The following is a 20,872-nucleotide window of genomic DNA, read 5'->3' on the forward strand; positions in this document are numbered from 1 at the left end:
TATTCAGTATTTTCTCAATTTATCACCAATTGTTTAAAAGAATACAAAGAAACAATAGTTTTGCGACATATCGAATATTTTCTTCCCAGGTCAGAAACACTTTGATTGATTGATTGAGACTTCCATTCTTCCCTATCTTGAGGTGGACTTTTCATTTCCATGTACTTTTTTTTCTGTATCTTGTATTATTTGGTCCATATACAGGTACTTCAATCCCGGTCTTTCTCTAGACATTTTTTCTTCTGTCATTCCCTCCATAGATAATGGAATGACTTTGGATATCTAAATGTATCCAAGCATCTTATCTCTTCTTTCCGAAACATTCTTCAGTACACTCTTTTTTTCTTTCTTCCATTTGATGCCTTATCCATCCATCTTCTTTTCAACATTCTTGTATAGAACCACATTTCGAAGGCTTGCATTCTACGTTACTCTTCTATAATGTGAGGTTCTTACCTCACATTCATGTAATACCACACTCCATATATATCCTCCATCTCCTTCAGCCTCAAGGACATAATCGTGGGACGTTAAACTATTTTTTTTTAATTTCATTTCAATTTTTTCATACATATGCTTTCACCAACCTTTTCTTGAGTTCTGTGGCATTATTTCTGGATAGAAAATTTTGTTTTCCTTCAAACCCCTTCTTCGCCTGAACAATTTTAGATTTTACATCTTGTTTACACTATTATCGCTTGTTATTTTACTTCCTAAGTAATAGATTTCTTCCATCAGGTAATCTCTTATTTGTTCTTCATTTTCTTGTTTCCTTGCACGTCTCGTAATATTTTAACCAGATCTTCATATTTAATTTGCTGCAAGCACCTATTACATTCCGTTTGTACTTTGCCTGTAATTTTTTCTCGCTGTCTGCCAACAGCACGATATCGTCTGCAAATATACGCGTGTGTATTTTGTGTTCATAATCTGTTATTCTTAGGCTGTGTCTCTCCTTGATTTATTTCATTACCTCTCCAGTGTAGAGCTGAAACAAAATTAGTGACAATGAGCATCTTTAACTGACCCCTTTCTGAATTAATGCTTCTCCTCTCTCTCTCTCCCCTTGTATCTCAATTGTTGTCTTCTGGTCTTTGTACAGATTATACAGCGTGGTGCATTTAAAATTGACCACCGCCTGTATCTTCAAAACGACCGCGAATATGAGAAAACGCAAAAAACACGTCCATTATTATTTTAAGAGGCTTGAATTTTGAGGTATAAAAGGTCCACCCCAGGCACTCCCAAATAGGGGTACGTGGGGTCAACTTAAAAATTTTAAATGAGAAAGGGGGTCGTGATATATCGTTCGAAAGGTCTCAATAAGAGAAAGATTTTGCCGAAAGTTTCAAGTCCCTATGTTGACCCCATCCTAAATGGCGGGGGTTCACATTTCGTGTTCATAAAGTCCGTTGCCACCCAGTATATCTTTAAAACGACTGCGAATATGAGAAAACGCAAAAGCACTTCCATCATTATTTTAAGGGGCTTGAATTTTGATGTATAAAAGGTTCACCCGAGACATCCCCATATAGGGTTACGTGGGATCAACTTGAAAATTGTAAATAACAAAGGGGGTCGAGTGATATATCGTTGGAAAGGTCTCAATAAGAGAAAGATTTTACCGAAAGTTTCCAGTTCCTATGTTGACCCCATCTAAAATGGCGGGGTTCAAACTTCGTGTCCATAAAGTCCATTGCCACCCCGTGTATCTGTGAAACAACTTCGAATATGAGAAAACGAAAAAACACATTCGTTATTATTTTAAGGGATTGAAATTATGTACTGTAATAGGTCCACCCCATAACTCCCAAATAGGGGTACATGATTAAACTTGAAGATTTCAAAGGGCAAAGGGGGTCGAGTAGTTTGAACGGGCTTGACAAATGAACTTTTTGGTATAAGTTCTGAACTTGCTAGTTTGCCGAAATCTAAAATGTCAGTGAAATCAAATTTGGGATTGAAGGCCTTTGATGACTTTTAGATATCTATGGCTTGTGAGTGTGGTGCTTCTACGTTTTTGTTTTTCTTTTTTAATTTATTTTTAGGCAGGGTGTAAGTATTGTAAAAACTTTTGTAAAACGAGAAAATGATAATTTATTGGGTTGAGATAGTTTGATTGAGCTTGTGTGTGAGTGTTCGAATTTTGCTGAAGATTTTCTTACGACATTCATAATGAATCGTATCAAAGGAGCACGTTCTGCTGAAGATATATTTGAACTTATTTTTCTTTTCGGAGAATGTGGACGAAACTATCGTGCGACTACTAGAAGATTTAATGAATTGTATCCCCATTTTATAGCACATAATTTCAATTCCTTAAAATAATAACGAATGCGTTTTTTCGTTTTCTCATATTCGCAGTCGTTCCGCAGATAAACGGGGTAGCAACGGACTTTATGGGCACGAAATGTAAACCCCTCCATTTTAGATGGGGTCATCATAGGGACTTGAAACTTTCGGCAAAATATTTCTCTTATTGAGTCCTTTCCAACGATATATCACTCGACCCCCTTTGTTATTTAAAATTTTCAAGTTGATCCCACGTACCCCTATATGAGGGTGTCTGGGATGGACCTTTTATAGCTCAAAATTCAAGCCCCTTAAAAAAATGATGGATGTGTTTTTGTGTTTTCTCATATTCACAGTCGTTTCGAAGATACAAGGGGTGGCAAATTTTAAATGCACCTCCTGTGTATTATTATTCGTTCCTTATAGTTTATTCTTGATTCTTTTAGAAGCTTAAAAATTTTGCTCATTCTACATTATAATACCCATATAGTAGTACAGAAAGTATGCTTAAATCGTTTTTTTTTTTTTTTAAATAGTATTATTCCCTACCTTAGTTCACTAAGGGGAAGGGTTTCTTTTTGGCGTTTTTTTTACTTTTTTTTACATTATATTTATTAAATGCAGATATCCTATCAGTGTATCTAGCTCTAATAGCGCTACACGTGCTAGTTTCAAAATTGTTGCTGTTGTAAAATGGTATTCATTAAGAAGTTCAGGTTTTACGTTCATCTTTTGCTTCTTCTAAAAAAATCGATTTCGTGACAGCCACCGTTAGTGAACTAAGATACGAAAATATAATCTTCACTAATTTCATATAATTCTATATAAATTAGAATATTTTTTTGAAAGTTTCATTCTATTTATTTTTATTTCTAATACTCAAATAATTACATTTCAAAGGAAGTTCAATTGACACGTTCAACTTCCTTTATCTGTATTCGTAAAGAAGATTTGAGTTATGAGTAATCGCTTTAATTATTTATTTTTCTTTGTTTTTCTAGGTACAAGTTACGAACCTCCTTTAACGAATGTGTTCACTATGCAATGGTTCCTTACTTTATTTTCTAATTGTCTACCACAAAGCACGGTTTTTCGAGTTTGGGATCTCATCTTTTTGGAAGGGAACGAAGTACTTCTCAGGACAGCGTTGGCGATATGGGACAACATAGCCGAGTAAGTGCAGATATGTAATACTTTTTTTTTTTTTAATTTATTAGTTCACATAAAAATCAAAGGAAAGTTTGACTAAAATATAATCAAAGGTTTCGAGAGACAGAATTGTCTATCTTTAGTTTTATAATTGTTGTGAGCTGATTTTGCACACAACAAGCAATTTTCTTTTATTATCTTGAAATGCGAAATTCTTCTTTGGCTTCAGAGGTAGTAAGGTGAATTAAAGTTTTCGAGAGGAAGAGTTGTCTATCTTTAGTTTTATAAGTGTCGTAAGCTGATTTTGCCACGCAACAAGTGATTATTTTTTTTTATTATCATGAAGTTCAAAATCCTTTGGATTCAGAGACTAGGACAGTATGGTGAGATTGTAAATAAATGAATAAATATTTAACATATTACTCAAATGGATGCTTGAACAATATACTGTTTATAAACCTAACTCAATAAATCATCAACAGAAATTAAATCAAATGACTGACTTTAATATTCAAACACCCTAAAAGTCACCATCGCATTTAATGCAATGTATTCATAATTATTTGTTCAATTCTCCATCACAAATTTGTATTTTATATAGCTGATTACAAATTATTGACACGTTCCTATTCTTTATCACAAAAATTTCCCGAAATATGATAAACAACTAGTGCCATGTTAACTCCGTGAATGTTATATTTAACGTAAACATTACTTATCCATCATCATAATTCTCTCTATAAAAAACGTAATAATTCTCATTTGCATATTAATTACCTAACAATAAGAAACGGGAGAAATTGATTATTAAATAACGGGAGAAATTGATATGGTGAGAAGGTATATCGTTTGATTTTTTTTTTTTTTTTTTTTTTTTTTCTTAATATGTCTGCAGCAAATATTATTGAAAATGTAAAATTGACACATTGACTACACTAAGAATAAAAAGTAGCAACTTACTGTTCTGGAAGAAGCAAAATCAATTTCCGAGATGTTTCGACGTCTGCTTAAATATTTTTCGTTAACAATAAGTAAATATGTGAGTTCGCCTACTCTCCTAGAAGGCTCTTTTTATTATTCTAAAAATAATTACAAAATCTATATATATATATATATAAAGTTTCAAACGAAAATTTGGAATCACGTAAGAAGAATAAATATCGTTCAATTATATATTTAAGCTTTTATTCATTATGTGGCAATTAGCTTGGCAAATTATTTACACGCTTTGTTGTACAGTCATTGGGAAAAGAAAATAGTTTATTTATTTTATATACAGATTACATGTGAATATTCTGTTTTGACAAAAAGAAACGACTACTATTGTTGAGCTATTGTGTAGATTTTCCTAGCAAGATGTACTTTTTTTTCTAAATTTGATTATTGTAAATAAGTTAACTGCACTCTACAGGAAAACCAGATATACGAAGACTAGATTGAAGACACATATGAAAGATGTATTCAAACACTCGAAGTAGCACACTCCTCTTTAATTTCTAGGGACGTCTAGGGACTATTCTCATATAGAATATCTCTATCTGAGATAGGTAACATCTGAACACTACTCTATCTATCAACGAACAGATAACCATTCTCCAAGTTAAGCTGTAGTATATCTATCTATATCTATCTATCTCTCTCTCTCTCTCTCTCTCTCTCTCTCTATATATATATATATATATATATATATATATACACAAGGATAAATCAAAAAGTAAGGTGAAATTGCCTGAATTCTCGATGAATATCACATGGTTTTGTTCCCTTGGCCCAGAAAAAACGAATGACACCGCGCACTTCCTCCTTGGTGTAATGTTCCAGTCGTTGCGCCATCTTTGAGTTGCTCTCAGCACCAGACGGGTGGACATAGAATGCTGTACAAGCCGTCACACTTCTATTACCAGCTTACCTGTAACATGGAAAAGAATTAATTAGCTACACACAACACTATGGGTTTGACAGGCAATTTCACCTTACTTTTTGATTTATCCTTGTATATATATACAAAGAGAGAGATAGCGTCGCTGCTGAGAATGGAACGCTAAAGTAAGCGTAGATGAAACGAAAAACCAACTAAAATTATCAAAAGAAATTTACGTTAGATATCAATAAGCTAGGAGGTCATTGATTGTTAGATTCACTCAAAAATAAAAAAAGAATACTAGTGATCGTATTGAGAAAAGTTAATAGACCTTACGGACCGAGCTCTGCCGCTTTTTGAATATGGTATTACAAACACGATGCTTTCGACCACAAACTCCCTTGGTCTAACATCTAACTAGGAATCCTAGCACCAGAGATGAGCCCTCTTCCATGAACCACAGTGACTTCTAGGTATTCCATGACACTAATGACGTGCTATATACATTTCCTAATTTAAAATCATCATATACTAGTAATATAAGAGCAATTTTTGAAACAAACTAAAAATATAAAAGTAATGTGTTTCTTCTAATCTTACTTTGTGCCCCAACTGCCGCTCGTGTTTAGAACATTATTCTACAATGTTCTAAACACGAGCCCCAGTTGGAGGTACAAGGTAAGATTTTGAATTTTTAAACAATGTACCTAATAGCACAATTTAGTAGCTATTAATGTGTTTATTTGGTTCACGCTTTCATAAACTTAAAGTGTTCAGTGATTGATCTGTTCTATGTATTTCATAAAGAGCAACAATATATTTAAAAAGAATATGCTTATAAAGTGTATGCAATGTTAAAGTCTGGGTTGAAAGAGCGAATAAACATATATTTAAATTGTTGCTTCCAGTCGGATTATGACAGTAGAAAGTGCAGATGAGTTCTATAGCATCATGGGAGTTCTCACCAGAGAAATGCTCGAGTTTGGATTGATGGATGCCAACAACCTTGTAAAGGTAATTAGGCTCTTCATGTTAAATTTCAGTTTTAAAGAAAGGGCTTGGTAAAACCAAAATTAGAACTTATTAAAATTTTCCAGTGTACAGTACTTTAAATTTCCCTTCCACAACGTAAAAATATAAGAAATGAAAGAAATATAGATAACAATTTTTTTAAAAAATTGAACAACCACTATACATTCAATAACATGTTCAAAATTGGAAACTTCATTTACTGAAGTTTATTCGTAGAAGGGTTAACTGAAATAAGTTATTTATATGTAGGTTTTGTCAATTATGTGATATGGGTAGAGAAAGAAGAACCAAGCTTTATGAAAATCTCTAATATTGTTGATCTACGCATTTAAAGTCATTTATTTTATGCATTATAAGTTTGTTATATTATTTAATGTATTTATATTATTAGATTATGTATTATTTGTAGCATGTATTTGCAAATTCTTTCATAATTTAAACTTTATCGTTACCATTTAGAATCTCTAAAACATCTATTTCATCCATTACATCTTAATCATCAACCTTACAAAATAACAAGAGATCTTCTTAGATCTGCTCACCATGACTAAATTAAGTTACTCATATTGAGGTGTTGCAAACTTTTCCTCAAGCATGACTATAACTCATATACATTAAACTGCTGTTTAACTTATATACCACAGAATGTAATCTAGAACTCGTACATTTCTATTACTATCAAAGTAAACTCATCTTCCAAATATCCTCCTCAGTTACGTCCGGAAACTACAATCTAATCTCCTTCCAACTACTCCGAAATTTTTTAGTTAACTTCGACTCTAACTGTAATTCAACTTCATATCTCCTTCAGTCGATTCTCTCCGAATTTATTCCACCACATGACACTAAAATAAAAGCACATCTTTTCTCTACCGTGACATCAAAACTTTTTTGATCAATTCTCTTGACAACTTTGTCAGCTGTTATCTTGCATTCCTTCACTTTTTGCACATCATAGATCCTAGTGACTAAACATTACTTTCCTTTGACTCCTGAATACATTCTAGTGCCCGTTGGGTTGTCCTTTTTCGTATTCTTATCTACTAATGTGATGAAAATGTGTGAGCCATATACTTTACATCTGTTTTAGAGTCTCATTGTAGCAATCTAGAAGTTAGATGATCAGACTGCGTGACCTAACTTGCCTACTTAGATATAGCTTTTACCTATTTAGAGCTCTTAACTTTTTCTTTTGGCGTTTGCGGTAATTATATCGTTATTTCCAAATACTTCGTATTATGAATTGGAGCTGCCTGAAACAGTTCCTTCATAGCAATAATCAGTACAGTGGAATGCATCTTCTTAGATACTTTTCTAACCTGTACAGGATAAGTATATCTAATGCATAGTCTAGATTCTTAGAGGGATTGCGAATCCATTTTCCTCTTATATTTTTGAATATTTTCTATTAAAGTACAATTAAATAATGCTTTTAAATAGATTAAACAGACTTGTTCTCATTACAGACCATAGTTACCATTGCGCCTTTCCCGTTTCCTGAATTGCCAGATCTTAGGGACAAATATATGTACAACATAACGCCATGGACACAAACAGTGTCAACGGCGGCAAGAAGAGGGCTAAGACTTTTCTATAGTGATGATGATGAAGATGAACAAGATGATGATGAAAAAATAGCTGTTGCTACTGCATATGGGATATCAGCAGTGTTTAGATCTCCTCGAAGAAGAGGTAAGCTGAGATAAAGAAATTCAACATACAACTGCTAGGTAAAGGCCACTTTCGTTCGGAAAATGACTTCAAACATTCATCATATCAAGGAATAAGAGCCATAATGCATCTATTTCTCAATCATTATTGATATAATACTGTCTTAATACTTTGTATTGATATCTGGATCTTTTGATGAAAGTGTCATATCTTTGTCAACATTTCTTGCGGATATGTGAAAATCTCAATCAGCATGTAAACTCTTTATTCAGAGGCAACCTTTGATCTTAGATTTCTCTGTTTTCATAGAAATGAAGTTGGACCATTCTGGATCTTAATCTTTTCTTCTTCTTTCTTTCGTTTTTCTTTTGTAAGAGAATCAAATTGATGTATTTCTGAAAGTTGTTCATTTCTAATTCATCATTAGAAAATAAAAAAGAATCTTTAATGTATAGGAATTGTAAATATACACACATCTGTTAAACGTTTTGTACTTAATAAAAAAAAGCATAACTTTCAAATTCTCTTTGAACTTTATTATTTATTTATTTATTTTCTCCACTCCTTATCTGAGGAGGCGATATAGTAATATACAGGACACCCAAGCATATTACTTTTCCTCTTTCTTTTTCCTTTTGTTCAGAGGTTTGCAGAAGTTTCTTACAATTCTGCATGTGTCCAATATTACGATTCTGTATTCTTTTTTTTTTTAACTTTTTCTTCAATTTTGATTGTCTCAAGTGCACTTTTCAGCGTCTTGTGGACCACTCCGGAATCGGATATTAGTAATGGTGTTACTTTCACATATTTGGTCTTCCACTATTCTTTTATGTTTTGGGCTAATTGTTTGTACTTTTCTATTTTTTTTTTTTTTCCTTATGCGCTCTACAGATTTGTTGTGTTTGATATTAGATGTCTATTAAATGTACCTCTCCCTTCTCTTTGCATTGTCCACCCTGTTACAATGCACTTCTTTAACAATTGATATTGTTCTGTCCTAGTAAAGTTTGTGTTTGTTTGTTTCTAATATGGCTTTCGATTGGTATTTGTAATACGGTACTTATGGTATTATTTTCTTTGTCATTGCTATTTCTTGATTTATGATTTTTGACACTTTGTGGTGTCTTTCCTTGTAATTGGTTTGTGTTATCATTTTGGAGTTCTTAACAACATGAAAAATCTGGCACTATCTTATATGTACTTCAAAGTTGAAAAGTAGGAAGTCTTTGAAACAAGAGTAAAAGCTCTTTTCTGTGTATGAGACTATGTTCTATCTACTGGATTAAAAGACATGACGAATTGCATTGTATATCTTTGCCTTACCGTAGATATCTTTTGATAGTCCCACTGCAAGTTTGTTGTACTGTTAAGGGCCAAAGGTACATTACTAAAATGTGCCTCTAACTTATAAAGTCAATTGTAATAATAATAATAATAATAATAATAATAATAATAATAATAATAATAATAATAATAATAATAATAATAATAATAATAATAATAATAATAATAACTATTTTGTTAGTGAATTTAGAGTAAATGAATGGATCAATTTTACTAGACTTTGATAACTTATAGAATTATCTACTGACTAATCAAAGAGTACTGTTCAAATTGATGTCTCTGTTCTAAAGTTACTTTAAAATGGTGTCAGGTTGGTATATTGTTTCTGTGACAAGTTATAATCTTATGGACTGTTTTCTCTCAGTACATTCTCTTAGTATGTATATTTATTTACTGTGAACAATCATTGACTAATAACGCTGCAGGTACTACTATATAAACGATTAATGAGTTTCAGCGATATAAATCACAATTTCATTAACAATGTGGGACATCTATTCTATTTGTACTTTTTTACCCCATTGATTTATCCGGATAGTTATTTTTCTGTTTTTTCTTTATTCAACTGGAATTTCAATAGTGATTGATCTAGCCCGGGGCTGAAGGGGCCTAGGCCTCCCAGTTTTTTGAGTGACAAAAATAATTTAAGCTATTATTTATATATTTTTGAAAGTTCATACCAAGTGTTGCCTTTTATTCTGTATTGGACACTTCTAGGATAACATTAATGGTGATGAGTTGTATATTTATTAGGATTAGGAATGAGATTTCTGGGCTGTCGGCATCTATGGCCATGTAGCCCGTCACATATATGAGGGATGACGTCCCTCGTCGAGCACACTATCAGATGAAAGGGAAGGAATAAAAGAGGGGGGAAGGAAGGAAGCAGCTTGGGGCCATTATGTTAGGTACTATCCCAGCATTTGCCTGGTGTGAATGAGGAAAACTCAGGAAAAACCACCCAAGATGGCTGGCCTGAAAAAGCTGTTACACTTTTTCGACCGAGTGCCCCCCCCCCCCCTTCTCCAGGAATCGAACCCGAGACCGCTCGCACCAAAGGCGTGAGTGTTAGCGACTACGGTATATATTTAAATTCAACATTTATTTTATTCGACAATTTCAAACTTGAATGTTAATTACAATTTTTTTTTGTCATATAAAGAGCAATGTCTTATGATGAGTCTGTTTATTCACAGTACCATAAATGCCTACAATTTATTAATTGCTTATTCGTACTTCATGTGTAACTGTAACTAGTAGCACGAATTATTCACTTAATTCCTGTTAACGAAGTGCGTAAACGGATTCCAAATTAAAAAAGATTTGCGCAAACTCATTATATATCTATCTGTCTGGTTCTGACTATTGCCCAGTTTTTACCTTCTAGATCCAGCACTGAATTTTATAGATTTATTTTACTGATTTCTGATTCAAATCTATTTAGGTATTCCTTACTTTGGGGAGATTAATTTTTGTGATATATAATGCTATTAATATTAAATTTAGAAATAATTTAAATTCATGTTGAAATCGCAAGGGACATTTAACCACACTTAAAGAAGAAATCAATAAAAACACATAATTAAAATTATATTCCATTTCAAACGGAACAGAAAAATAATTCCTCCTATAAACTAATGGGCCAGGAAACAAAGATAACGTAGATACTCACTAAATACATTTAAAATAGCGAAATCAGTTCTTTGAAACACGATTTTGTATCAAGCGGAATATTATAGGATTAAAGCATAAGATTTCTTTAACATAGTATTTTTTTTTAAATATATGCTGTATATTTCAGATTCAAAGAGTGGTCCATCTCCTACAAGCTCATTATCAGCAATCAATGTAGCAGGAATTGCACCAGACAGAGATAGAATTAACCTTGATATATCTGCCTTGAAGAAGCAATATGCCAAGCTACGAGAGCGTCAGAGGCAAGCACATATTATACTCACAGGTAAATGTTACAAGATTATTAATTTTTATTCATAATTTATTTAAATTAATCATGTTTCTCTCTATAAGAATGATTCTCAATCAGTGTGTAGCACAGTCCATGAGGTGTGTTGCGAAATCTTAGAATTTAATAAACCAAATAGTCAGAATCAATCTTGAAACAGTCTATGCCAGTCCAACGGCAGCAACAATGCCCAGTACTAAATATAGTCACTATTTTATAGAAACTTATATTCCTATACTGTTATTAGTGGCTTACGCTAGGAAAGTTTCGGGATTTTAACCGCCTTGAACAATATACAGATTGTCCACAATGGGACTGACGGTTTTTAAAAGTGTATAGTTTTAATATGGTAAGAGATACAGAAGAAAAAACATTCATATTGAAGGAAAACTCAAAAAGTTTTGTTGAACAAATTTTCATACTTGAACAACTACCGGTGACGGCGCTAGTATCGCCGATAAACAGAAATGGCGTCGGCAGTCGAAAAGGCGCAATACGTGTGGTGGTTTGCAGAGACAAGGAGTGTTGTTCAAGTTCAACGGGACTTTCAACGTGTTTAAAACAAGGGTCCTCCATCAAGCAACAGTATCCAGGCATGAAAAGGTCAAGTTTTATCAACGGGGAGTGTGGTAAAATAACACAGCGGTGGTAAATCGCGTGTGTCAGAAGAAAATGTATAAGCAATAAGAGTTTCTCACGTAGCCCGAGGAAGTCAATACGCACAGCGAGCAGGCAATTGGCAATTCCAAAGTCAACAGTGCACGATGAGGTACACAAACGATTACGTTTGCGCGCGTATAAGGTACAATTGTTACAAGAAATTAAGCCCAACGATAAGCCACAGAGAGCAGCATTTGCTACTGAAATTCTGAGCAGGATTGATTATGACCATAATTTTGTATTGAACGTTATTTTCTTTGATGAGGCAACTCTTTACTTGTCTGGCTGTGTTAACAGACACAATGTTAGGATACGGGGATCTGAGAATCCCCATGCGTACGTAGAACATTCTAGAGACAGTCCCAAATTGAATGTTTGGTGTGCTTTAACACATAATGCAGTTATAGGTCCCTTCTTTTTCATAGAGCAAACCGTAACAAGAAATGTGTTCTTAGATATTTTTCAACACTTTGCTGTTCCCCAGTTACAACATTTGCAACCTCAAGTGATATTCCAATTGGATGGTGCCCCGCCACATTGGAGACTACAAGTGAGGGAGTATCTTGATACTGAATTTCCTGGCCGTTGAATAGGCCGTGATGGGCCAATTAGGTGGCCTCCACGCTCTCCTGAAGTTACCCTCTTGGACTTTTTCCTATGGGGGTATGTGAAAGACCTTGTGTATTCTGGTGAAAAGGTGCATAACCTTGATAAACTGAAGAACCGTATTAGGAATGCGATTGCTTCAGTAACACTTCAGATGTTACAGAATACGTGGAGAGAGATTGCGTTCAGGCTAGATGTTGTAAGAGTTACAAATGGAGCTCACGTGGAGTTACACTGAGTTAGAATGACTTGTGAGTAAAACCAAATAAACTTTTTGAGTTCTCCTTTAAAATGTATGTTTTTTTCTTCTTCTGTATCTCTGACAATATTAAAGCTCCCATCCCGGACCCTCTGTATATATATTCTGACGGCGAAGGAACTACACGCAACAATTTTTATAGAGGGAGTTTGGCTACGAGCATATATTCTGAAGTACTCATCAACTACCTCTATAAAAATTGTTGCTGAAGTATCGCAGGACTCTGAAACATGGATATTTGGATAGTTCACACATTGGTTCTTAAGTGAAGTCTTGACCCGACTACTGCAGGTCTCATAGTTTTGGAGCTATGGACCTTTAAAGTTCATTTTTCAGCAGGCTATTTATTTATTTATTTATTTCAGAAAACAACAGGCGGATGCCTTTTTCCATCATGATAATATAATTTAAAATACACTTATGATAACAAAATAATACGATTGCAAAATACTTTAAAATACATATAACATGATCTACACCTTATTTATTTAGAGTAAAATTCTGTCTATAGCAAAAAATGTCTATCTCTGAGTGCTTTTCTGACACCTTATTATACAATAAACACATTTTTCTGACAGGCGATACATCCAATGCATTAGTCCTTTGCGCTGAGAGATGGAATATGCTATTATGGGGTCTGGTTGCTCTATGTGGGACGTGAAGTTTGATTTCTGATAGTAAATATTCTGAATCTACTGTACTATGTATTATTTTATGTAAGAAAGATAAAATGAAGTGAGTCCTCCTGCTTTCAAGTGATTGTAATGAATATTTGCTTCGAAGATCTTCATACTTCTCAAATTTCGGATATATCCCTGTTTCTTTATATGTTAAAAAGCGCACAAATTTATTTTGAATGTTTTCGATTTTACTTGTATATTTCTTACTATCAGAACCCCATATTATCGCTGCATATTCCACCTTAGACCTTACATAGGCAATGTATAATGTTTTGAGGACATCGGTGTTAGAAAAATCACTTCCTAATCTCATCACAAAGCCAAGGTTCCTAAAGGCCTCACCAACTACTCTGTTGACATGAATATCAAATGATAGGTTTGACTGCAGAGTGACTCCAAGATCAGTTATATAATCCACTCTTTCAATTGGTGTTTGATTAATAGTATACACATTGCGGACATAGTTCATTTTCCTGGTGTATGATACTACTTTACATTTTTTAATATTTAACAGCAATTTGTTTGATTCACACCATTGGAAAATAGAATTTATATCGCTTTGCAAAGAAATAGCGTCTAACTCCGTGGAGATACTACGATAGATTTTTAAATCGTCAGCAAACAATAGTTTGTGGGAGGATGTTATTACAGGTGGTAAATCATTAACAAATAATATAAATAATAGAGGTCCTAAGTTCGATCCCTGAGGCACACCAGAGTCTACGACATATTCCTCAGTTAGAATATTTTTGTATCAAACGCGATGTTTGCGTTGGCAAAGATAGGACGCTATAAATTTTTGAAGGTTTCGTGAAAAATTGAATGTCACAAGTTTGCTTAGAAGTATATCGTGATTAATTACGTCGAACGCCTTGGAGAAATCTGTATAAATTACGTCTACTTGTTCCTTTTTATCAACTTGATTAGCTATAAAATGTGTAAGTTCTGAGAGATTAGTTACAGTTGACCTCTTTGGCATGAAACCATGTTGAAAGGGAGATATTACTGACCGTACATGTGAGTAAATTTTTTCATATATAATAATTTCAAATACCTTAGATGGGGCAGATAGCAGTGTTACCGGTCGATAATTTTTTATTTGGTCAGTAGGACAACCTGTCTTGGGAATGGGACAGACGTCACCAATCTTCCATTTCATAGGAAACGTAGAAGAAGCTATTGACTTGTTAAAAATAGCCTGTAGGGGATGTTTCAGTATTTCTGAGCAGCCTTTAATGATGTACGGTGGTATTTTATCCGGCCCACAAGATGACCGTGGCTTAAGTTTTTTAATAGCATTCTCAACATCTTCGATGTTTATAAAGTTAATATTTAATTTGTCCAGAATTTCCGAATTATTGTATTGCTCCATAGGAATAAGATTATAACTTGATTTATTGTGTGTTACTTGAAAATTTGCCATAAATGCATTTGCAATAGCAGCATCGTCACTCAAAGTTTGATCGTTATAGTGAAACAAATTACTTCCCGAATTACTCTTTTTATTTTTAACATACGTCCAGAAAGTCTTAGGATTGCTTATAATATTGGCCTCACAGTTGTTTAAGTATGCATTATATGCCTTGGAAATTTCTTTTTTCGAAAGAGCTCTCAATTCTTTAAATTTATTGTAGTGATACAGTGCGTCCCAAGAACCCTGCTTCCATTTCTTATGGTGATATGATTTGCTCTTAATTAATCTAATTATGTCACTTGAAAACCAAATAGGATAATTGAATTTAGCTCTTTTTTTCAGAATGCACCGGTCAAAAATAGAATAGAGTATATTATAGAAACAATCCACAGAGCCGTCCACAGTCAAACTACCTGTGATAGGTTCCCAATTTGTTTGTGATATTTCGCGGTACAGTTTATCAAAGTCAGCTTTAAAAAATTATAATCTCTTACTTCGCTTTTCGTTGTACATTTAGCATTTCTAAAGTTAATATATTTATAATCGATTAGTAGGGCTGGATGGTAGGCATCCTCGGATACAAGGGGAGGGTGTTCGTGTATGACCTCTACGCTAGTAAGGTTTGAGAGTATTAAGTCAAGTGTTTTGCCGTATGAGTTTTTAATATTATTGAGAGTTCGTAAATTATAAAAATTCATTAAATGAAATAATTCTTGACAGGTTCCAGTAGATGCTAAGAAATTAAAATCAGTTCCCGTGACCTGTGAGAGATTATAATCGCCTGTCAGAAGAATGTTACTCCCTGGTTGTAGTACGCTAAATATGTATTCAAAATATTCTCTATATGTTGATTGATTCGACCCAGGTGCAATATAAACAAGACATATATATATATATACAAGTAACCGTATCTACAAAAACTTTTACTGTAATACAGTCCACACTAGGAATGCTTGGGGGAGGAATTTTCTGTACTCGATATTTTTTATTTACTGCTAATACAACACCACCACCCAATTTTTTACCAGAAGTAATACTATTTCTGTCAGCTCTTAACACGACATACCGCGAATCAAATAGTTCAGAGTCATTATGACTGTCAGTAAGCCAAGATTCAGTTAATGCAATTGCCTGATAGTTGTTACTTAATACATTTTCAGTCAGTACTTTTAGCTTGGTACGAATTCCTCTTACATTTTGAACATATATATTAAAATTATCACCTTTTCCCCTAACTATGTTGTCACTTTCACCTCTAACTTCGAATGTTTTTGTACTTACGGAAGTGTCCTTGGTGCACCCCCCTCACGCTGATATATTTCTTCTTATCTTGGAATGTCCAGATGGAGGGTTGGGGGAGGGAGCGGATGCTTCGTTTCCTTGTCGCAAGTTCTGTCCAGATTTTCCTTGTTCTTTATTGACAGGTGCCTTAGGCGCTTCAGGTGTCTGATTGTAAACTCCCTCGGCCTGGTCAGTTTCTTGAAAATACCTCCCTTCATTGTTCTGGAGTTCAGTAAGCGTGAATCTTTTCCCTTCAATATACAAATACCGGAAATTGATATTTGCATATTTCCCTTCTTTGCGTGCTTTCATTAAATAGTACTGTAGTTGTTTACGCTCTTGTCTTACTGAACCAGAGTAATCCTGATCCACGTAAATGTTTGTTCCACGAAGTTTATTTCTATTTTTTAAGACGTATTCCTTTTTTTTTTTTTTTTTTGTCACTATAACTGCGAAAGGAAGCATTTGTGCACCCAGGTCGGTCTATACTTTTCATCTTATCTTGGTGTCAGGAATCACCTCCCAAACATTGTCGATGTTGTTTTGAAACACCGTATATATTGTTTATATAAATATATATTTTGATCACTTTCGCTAAATAGCTCATTAGACAGAGAAAGAAAGTAGTAGGAAGAAAAGATCAAATTAAAGCGAGGAGCCGTAAAGTCATGTTGAAGTGAGTGTATTGTGCGCGTTGTTTTTGCACATATACCTCTATATTCTATATGTACGTCTATATTCTAATTCAAAAGATTAATCTATCTTCGTAATTTCTAAGTCTTTTAATTCAAAATTCATTTGTGGCGTAAAAAATGCTCCAACAAGTACTTCATTTAATTCCTTTATTTTTAATTTTCATCAGGTTTTTAATTATTTTGTATGTTCATTAGGAATTTATTAAATGAATGTCAATCACAATATACTTGATTCCTTTATGACTTAATACAGTAGAGGTTTCGGTCTGACAAATTTACAGCTTTTTCTTGTATTGTCTCAGAAGTCAGCAACTTTCGCATATTTTGTGTTCGGGTTAAAGCTTGTACAGAAGCAGGCAATACAACAATAATATTGCACTCTCTCCGCACTGTACTCTTCTAGTAAATTCTACTACGCAAATTATAATGACACTATTTTTACTTTTACTCAATCGAGTGATATCTATCACGGGCATCATTTACGAACTAATATAATTTGTCTTGTTGATCTAGAGAAGATTCCCTAAGATAATAGCAATAAAAGGAATATAATATGTTAAGTAGCAATAGGCTTTATTATGAGAGAACATTATAAAATAGAGTAAAGACGAATAAAACATTGCCATAAATTATTTACGAAACCGTAGTGTTAATGTTTATTTTATGTAAGAAAAATCCGTATGAATACTATCTAATTGTAATTGCCTTTTCCTTTTTCACCCTTTGTTTCCTTCCAGCATTTTTTGTTTGTTTGTAATTGTAGTTGTGTACTGTGGTGTGATCATCATATTTTAAACTCGCTAATGCAGACACTTGCACTTCTGAAAAGAGGTTATAAAAGTGAAATAAACATTTGGGATACTAGCAAGTTGTTCCTAACATCATTGTTTTTCATTTTCTGTGAACATAAGAAATGTGAAGGTTTAATGAAATTAAACGGGAAGTCTAATAAAAGCATTATATATATATATATATATATATATACTTTAATTTCTTTCATAACTATTAGTTGCAGTTTTATTTTAGCCACTAACATATTGTATTAATAGTCAATATACGTTTTTAAAGAGGTGCAAATAAAATAATAAAGTAATTTGAAACAAAGCGATTGAAATACAGTATTTGAAATAAATTTCGATTTACGAACTGCAATTAAATTAAATATACTTCATGAATATTAGGAACAATACAGGTTCAAAATATATATTGTAGTTCGCAGTTCAATATTACATAAACACAATAAATTGGCCTATGCAAAGCTTAGGAAGAGAACATCCGAGTACAACATATGCTGTTTGGCTATCTTTGCCACGGATTAATTTCCTGCCGTCTGCCATTGAAACTCTGAACGGCCACTAGTACACTTTTCTCCCTATTGGTTGGCATCTCTGCTAGTCGACATCATTCACCCATGTTTTAAGTTTTCAGCTTTCCGTACTGTCGAAGTTTTGGAAAACACGTACTGATTTCCGTATTATATTCATGAGAATCGTTAGCACGTTTCAGGGTTTTTATGGTAATTTTTAACGAATATTACTAATCATAAGATCTGTAATAATGGTAGAATACCAAGTTCTCCGGATGACTTTATATGAATAAACGTTGTATGTAATTTATTTTCTGTGCAGCTGCATGTGCAAGACAACCAGGACCTCCGCGTCCTCCGCCAGTAGCAATGAACCATCTGCTCATAGGAAAGAACGCTTTATTGAATCGAGGCCGTCGAGGAGCTCCTACAGGTGCTGTGCCACCACTGCGTGTCCCTCCACCTGTAGCTAAGACTCGAGCAATTAAACAAGCTGGTCCCATGTGGCAGTCATCTTCTTCAGTGAAAGTGGTGACTCAAGTTCAACATGTAAACCTTCCCAGTGAATCTGGTGAAACACTCCACTGGAAAGATGCGAAGAAATTGAGGCGAGGATCATCGCAAGACATTGATTCACCTAAAACTAAGGAGCCAATAAATGCAGAGGAGAGAGAAACAAGTAAGTACTCATAATATAATCGAATGAAATTATCAAAACGTCTTTTAAAAATTTGAAAATATGTGTATACACTAGTCACCTTTAGAATGACTCCATTTTTATTAAATTATTTATTGAAACAAATCTATACCTACTCACATATTCGAATGAAAAAGAAACAAAGAATTACTTAAGTATAAATGTAAGAATTTTACTGATACAAATATAAAATCTGCATCCTGTATTACTCTACTGAAACCAGAAGTCATAAGGTTTTACTACTACTTCGGCTTCAATATTGATATTCATAGAAGAAAAATGGTAATATATATCGAGATTTTTAAAAAATCGATTCAGCACCCGAAGAATATATTCTATTTCCTCAATTATCGTACTATTGAAATCCGATTTCAATGACAGTTTACAAATGACAATTAATCAACTTAAACTAATAACATAAGAAAATGTAAATATTGATACGTAAATATAAGTGTAACACATAATATTAAAAGTTATTACTTTATTCTCACTTTGAAGAAAATTTAAGAGGACGAGTGGCTTAGGGATAGAGTACTCACCTCTGGTGTGTAGGGTCCCTAATTCGAACTGAGCCCGCACTAAGTGGGCTTTGTGGTAGACAAACACTGTATGCATGAACTTTCTTGAGATTCTTCCGTTTCTTTCCATTCCATTTTCTTCATTTCACCATTTCATTCTTTGCCATCATTACCATTCGTCCCATTTTAGCCTCAAAGCATAATCATTACATGTTAAACGTTTTTAAAAAATACTTGTTTAGTATTAGCTGAACCGTGCTTCATTTATTAATTACACTGAGAAAAAAAATACTCATTTTAACAAATTATTATTTTTTTAATGTCTTTACCTTATATACAAGTAATAACAGCGGAGTATACCGGCATTCACCCATAGAAGTTCAATTCAGTGTTTTGAAGTTTTGGAAAAACGTTAATTGATATGTTAGCTATATTTTAAGGAATGCTTATTTCGTAATATATTTTACAAATGTTACATCATTTATCTTATTTACTAGTAGTGATGACGAAATATCTCCATTCATCTTTAAGAACTTAGTTTGAAAAGTTTATTACATTTAAAAAATGTTAATATGTATATTTATTACGTTTTAGTATTTATTTACTAGGATATTTTACAAACGTTACTACTACTCGTTAGAATGGACATTCAGCATATACCATATGATACATGAAAGATATTGTGACATTTTTTATATTAGTTATGTTACTATAAATTAAGCAATGTCTTCTTACATTCATATCGTTTTAAATATCTCACTATCTGCCCATAATATCATCTTTGCACTTTACAGGTTTTGTTAACAAATTTCTAAATGTACTCTTTATATTTATTAGTTTTAAGATATTAATTAAAAAGTAGATTTCAAACTATGCCATGTATAAATATCAGAAGTCTTATAAAACGGCTATATCTGTCCGTCTGTCTGTCTATCGACTGGTGACAGTTGACTATTTTTCGATATCTGGGTAGTATTATTAGTGATTGCATGAAGTGCGAACGTCAAACAAACAGAAGGATAGGAATAGCGAAAGAAGCCTTTAGGAGGAAGAAAAGTCTATTGATGAATCTTGAATAGAGAGTTGTGAAAAATACTTATAAAATGCTTCGTGTACTGTATTTTACTGTACTGTATGAGACAGAAACATGGACTTCATGGACAAAAATGATGAAAAACGACTAGAAGCTTTCGAAATGTAGGTGTGGAGAAGAATGTAGATTGTCAATTGGGTTGAGCAGAAAACGAATGAGAAGATGTTAGAAATGGTGGGCAAGAAAAGAACAATTTTAGATATTATTGAGAAGAGGAAGAGAAATTGCTAGGACATTGGCTAAGAAAAAACTATATCATGAGTAGTGTTGTAAAAAAACAGGTTTTTTTCTGTGAAGTTTTTTTTCAATAAAAAACATCGTTCTTTTTCATGTTTTTTTTCAAAAGTCTGT

The 20,872-nt window shown here is 33.3% G+C and overlaps 1 protein-coding gene across 2 annotated transcripts in view; it reads left to right on the plus strand.

Annotated features, from left to right (window-relative positions):
- LOC145673192 (uncharacterized) overlaps positions 1–20,872 on the plus strand; it is a 473,383-nt gene that overhangs the window by 441,336 nt on the left and 11,175 nt on the right. For both annotated transcript variants that reach the window (XM_081742659.1, XM_081742660.1), the window contains 5 exons: positions 3,294–3,465; positions 6,211–6,316; positions 7,801–8,026; positions 11,151–11,309; positions 18,536–18,892. In XM_081742659.1, coding sequence (XP_081598785.1) covers positions 3,294–3,465; positions 6,211–6,316; positions 7,801–8,026; positions 11,151–11,309; positions 18,536–18,892 — 1,020 coding nt within the window. The remainder of the gene's footprint in view (positions 1–3,293; positions 3,466–6,210; positions 6,317–7,800; positions 8,027–11,150; positions 11,310–18,535; positions 18,893–20,872) is intronic.

The sequence above is a fragment of the Thermobia domestica genome, chromosome 16, assembly GCF_964235325.1.
Source record: "Thermobia domestica chromosome 16, izTheDome1.hap1.1, whole genome shotgun sequence".
NCBI classification, from domain to species: Eukaryota; Metazoa; Arthropoda; class Insecta; order Zygentoma; family Lepismatidae; genus Thermobia; species Thermobia domestica.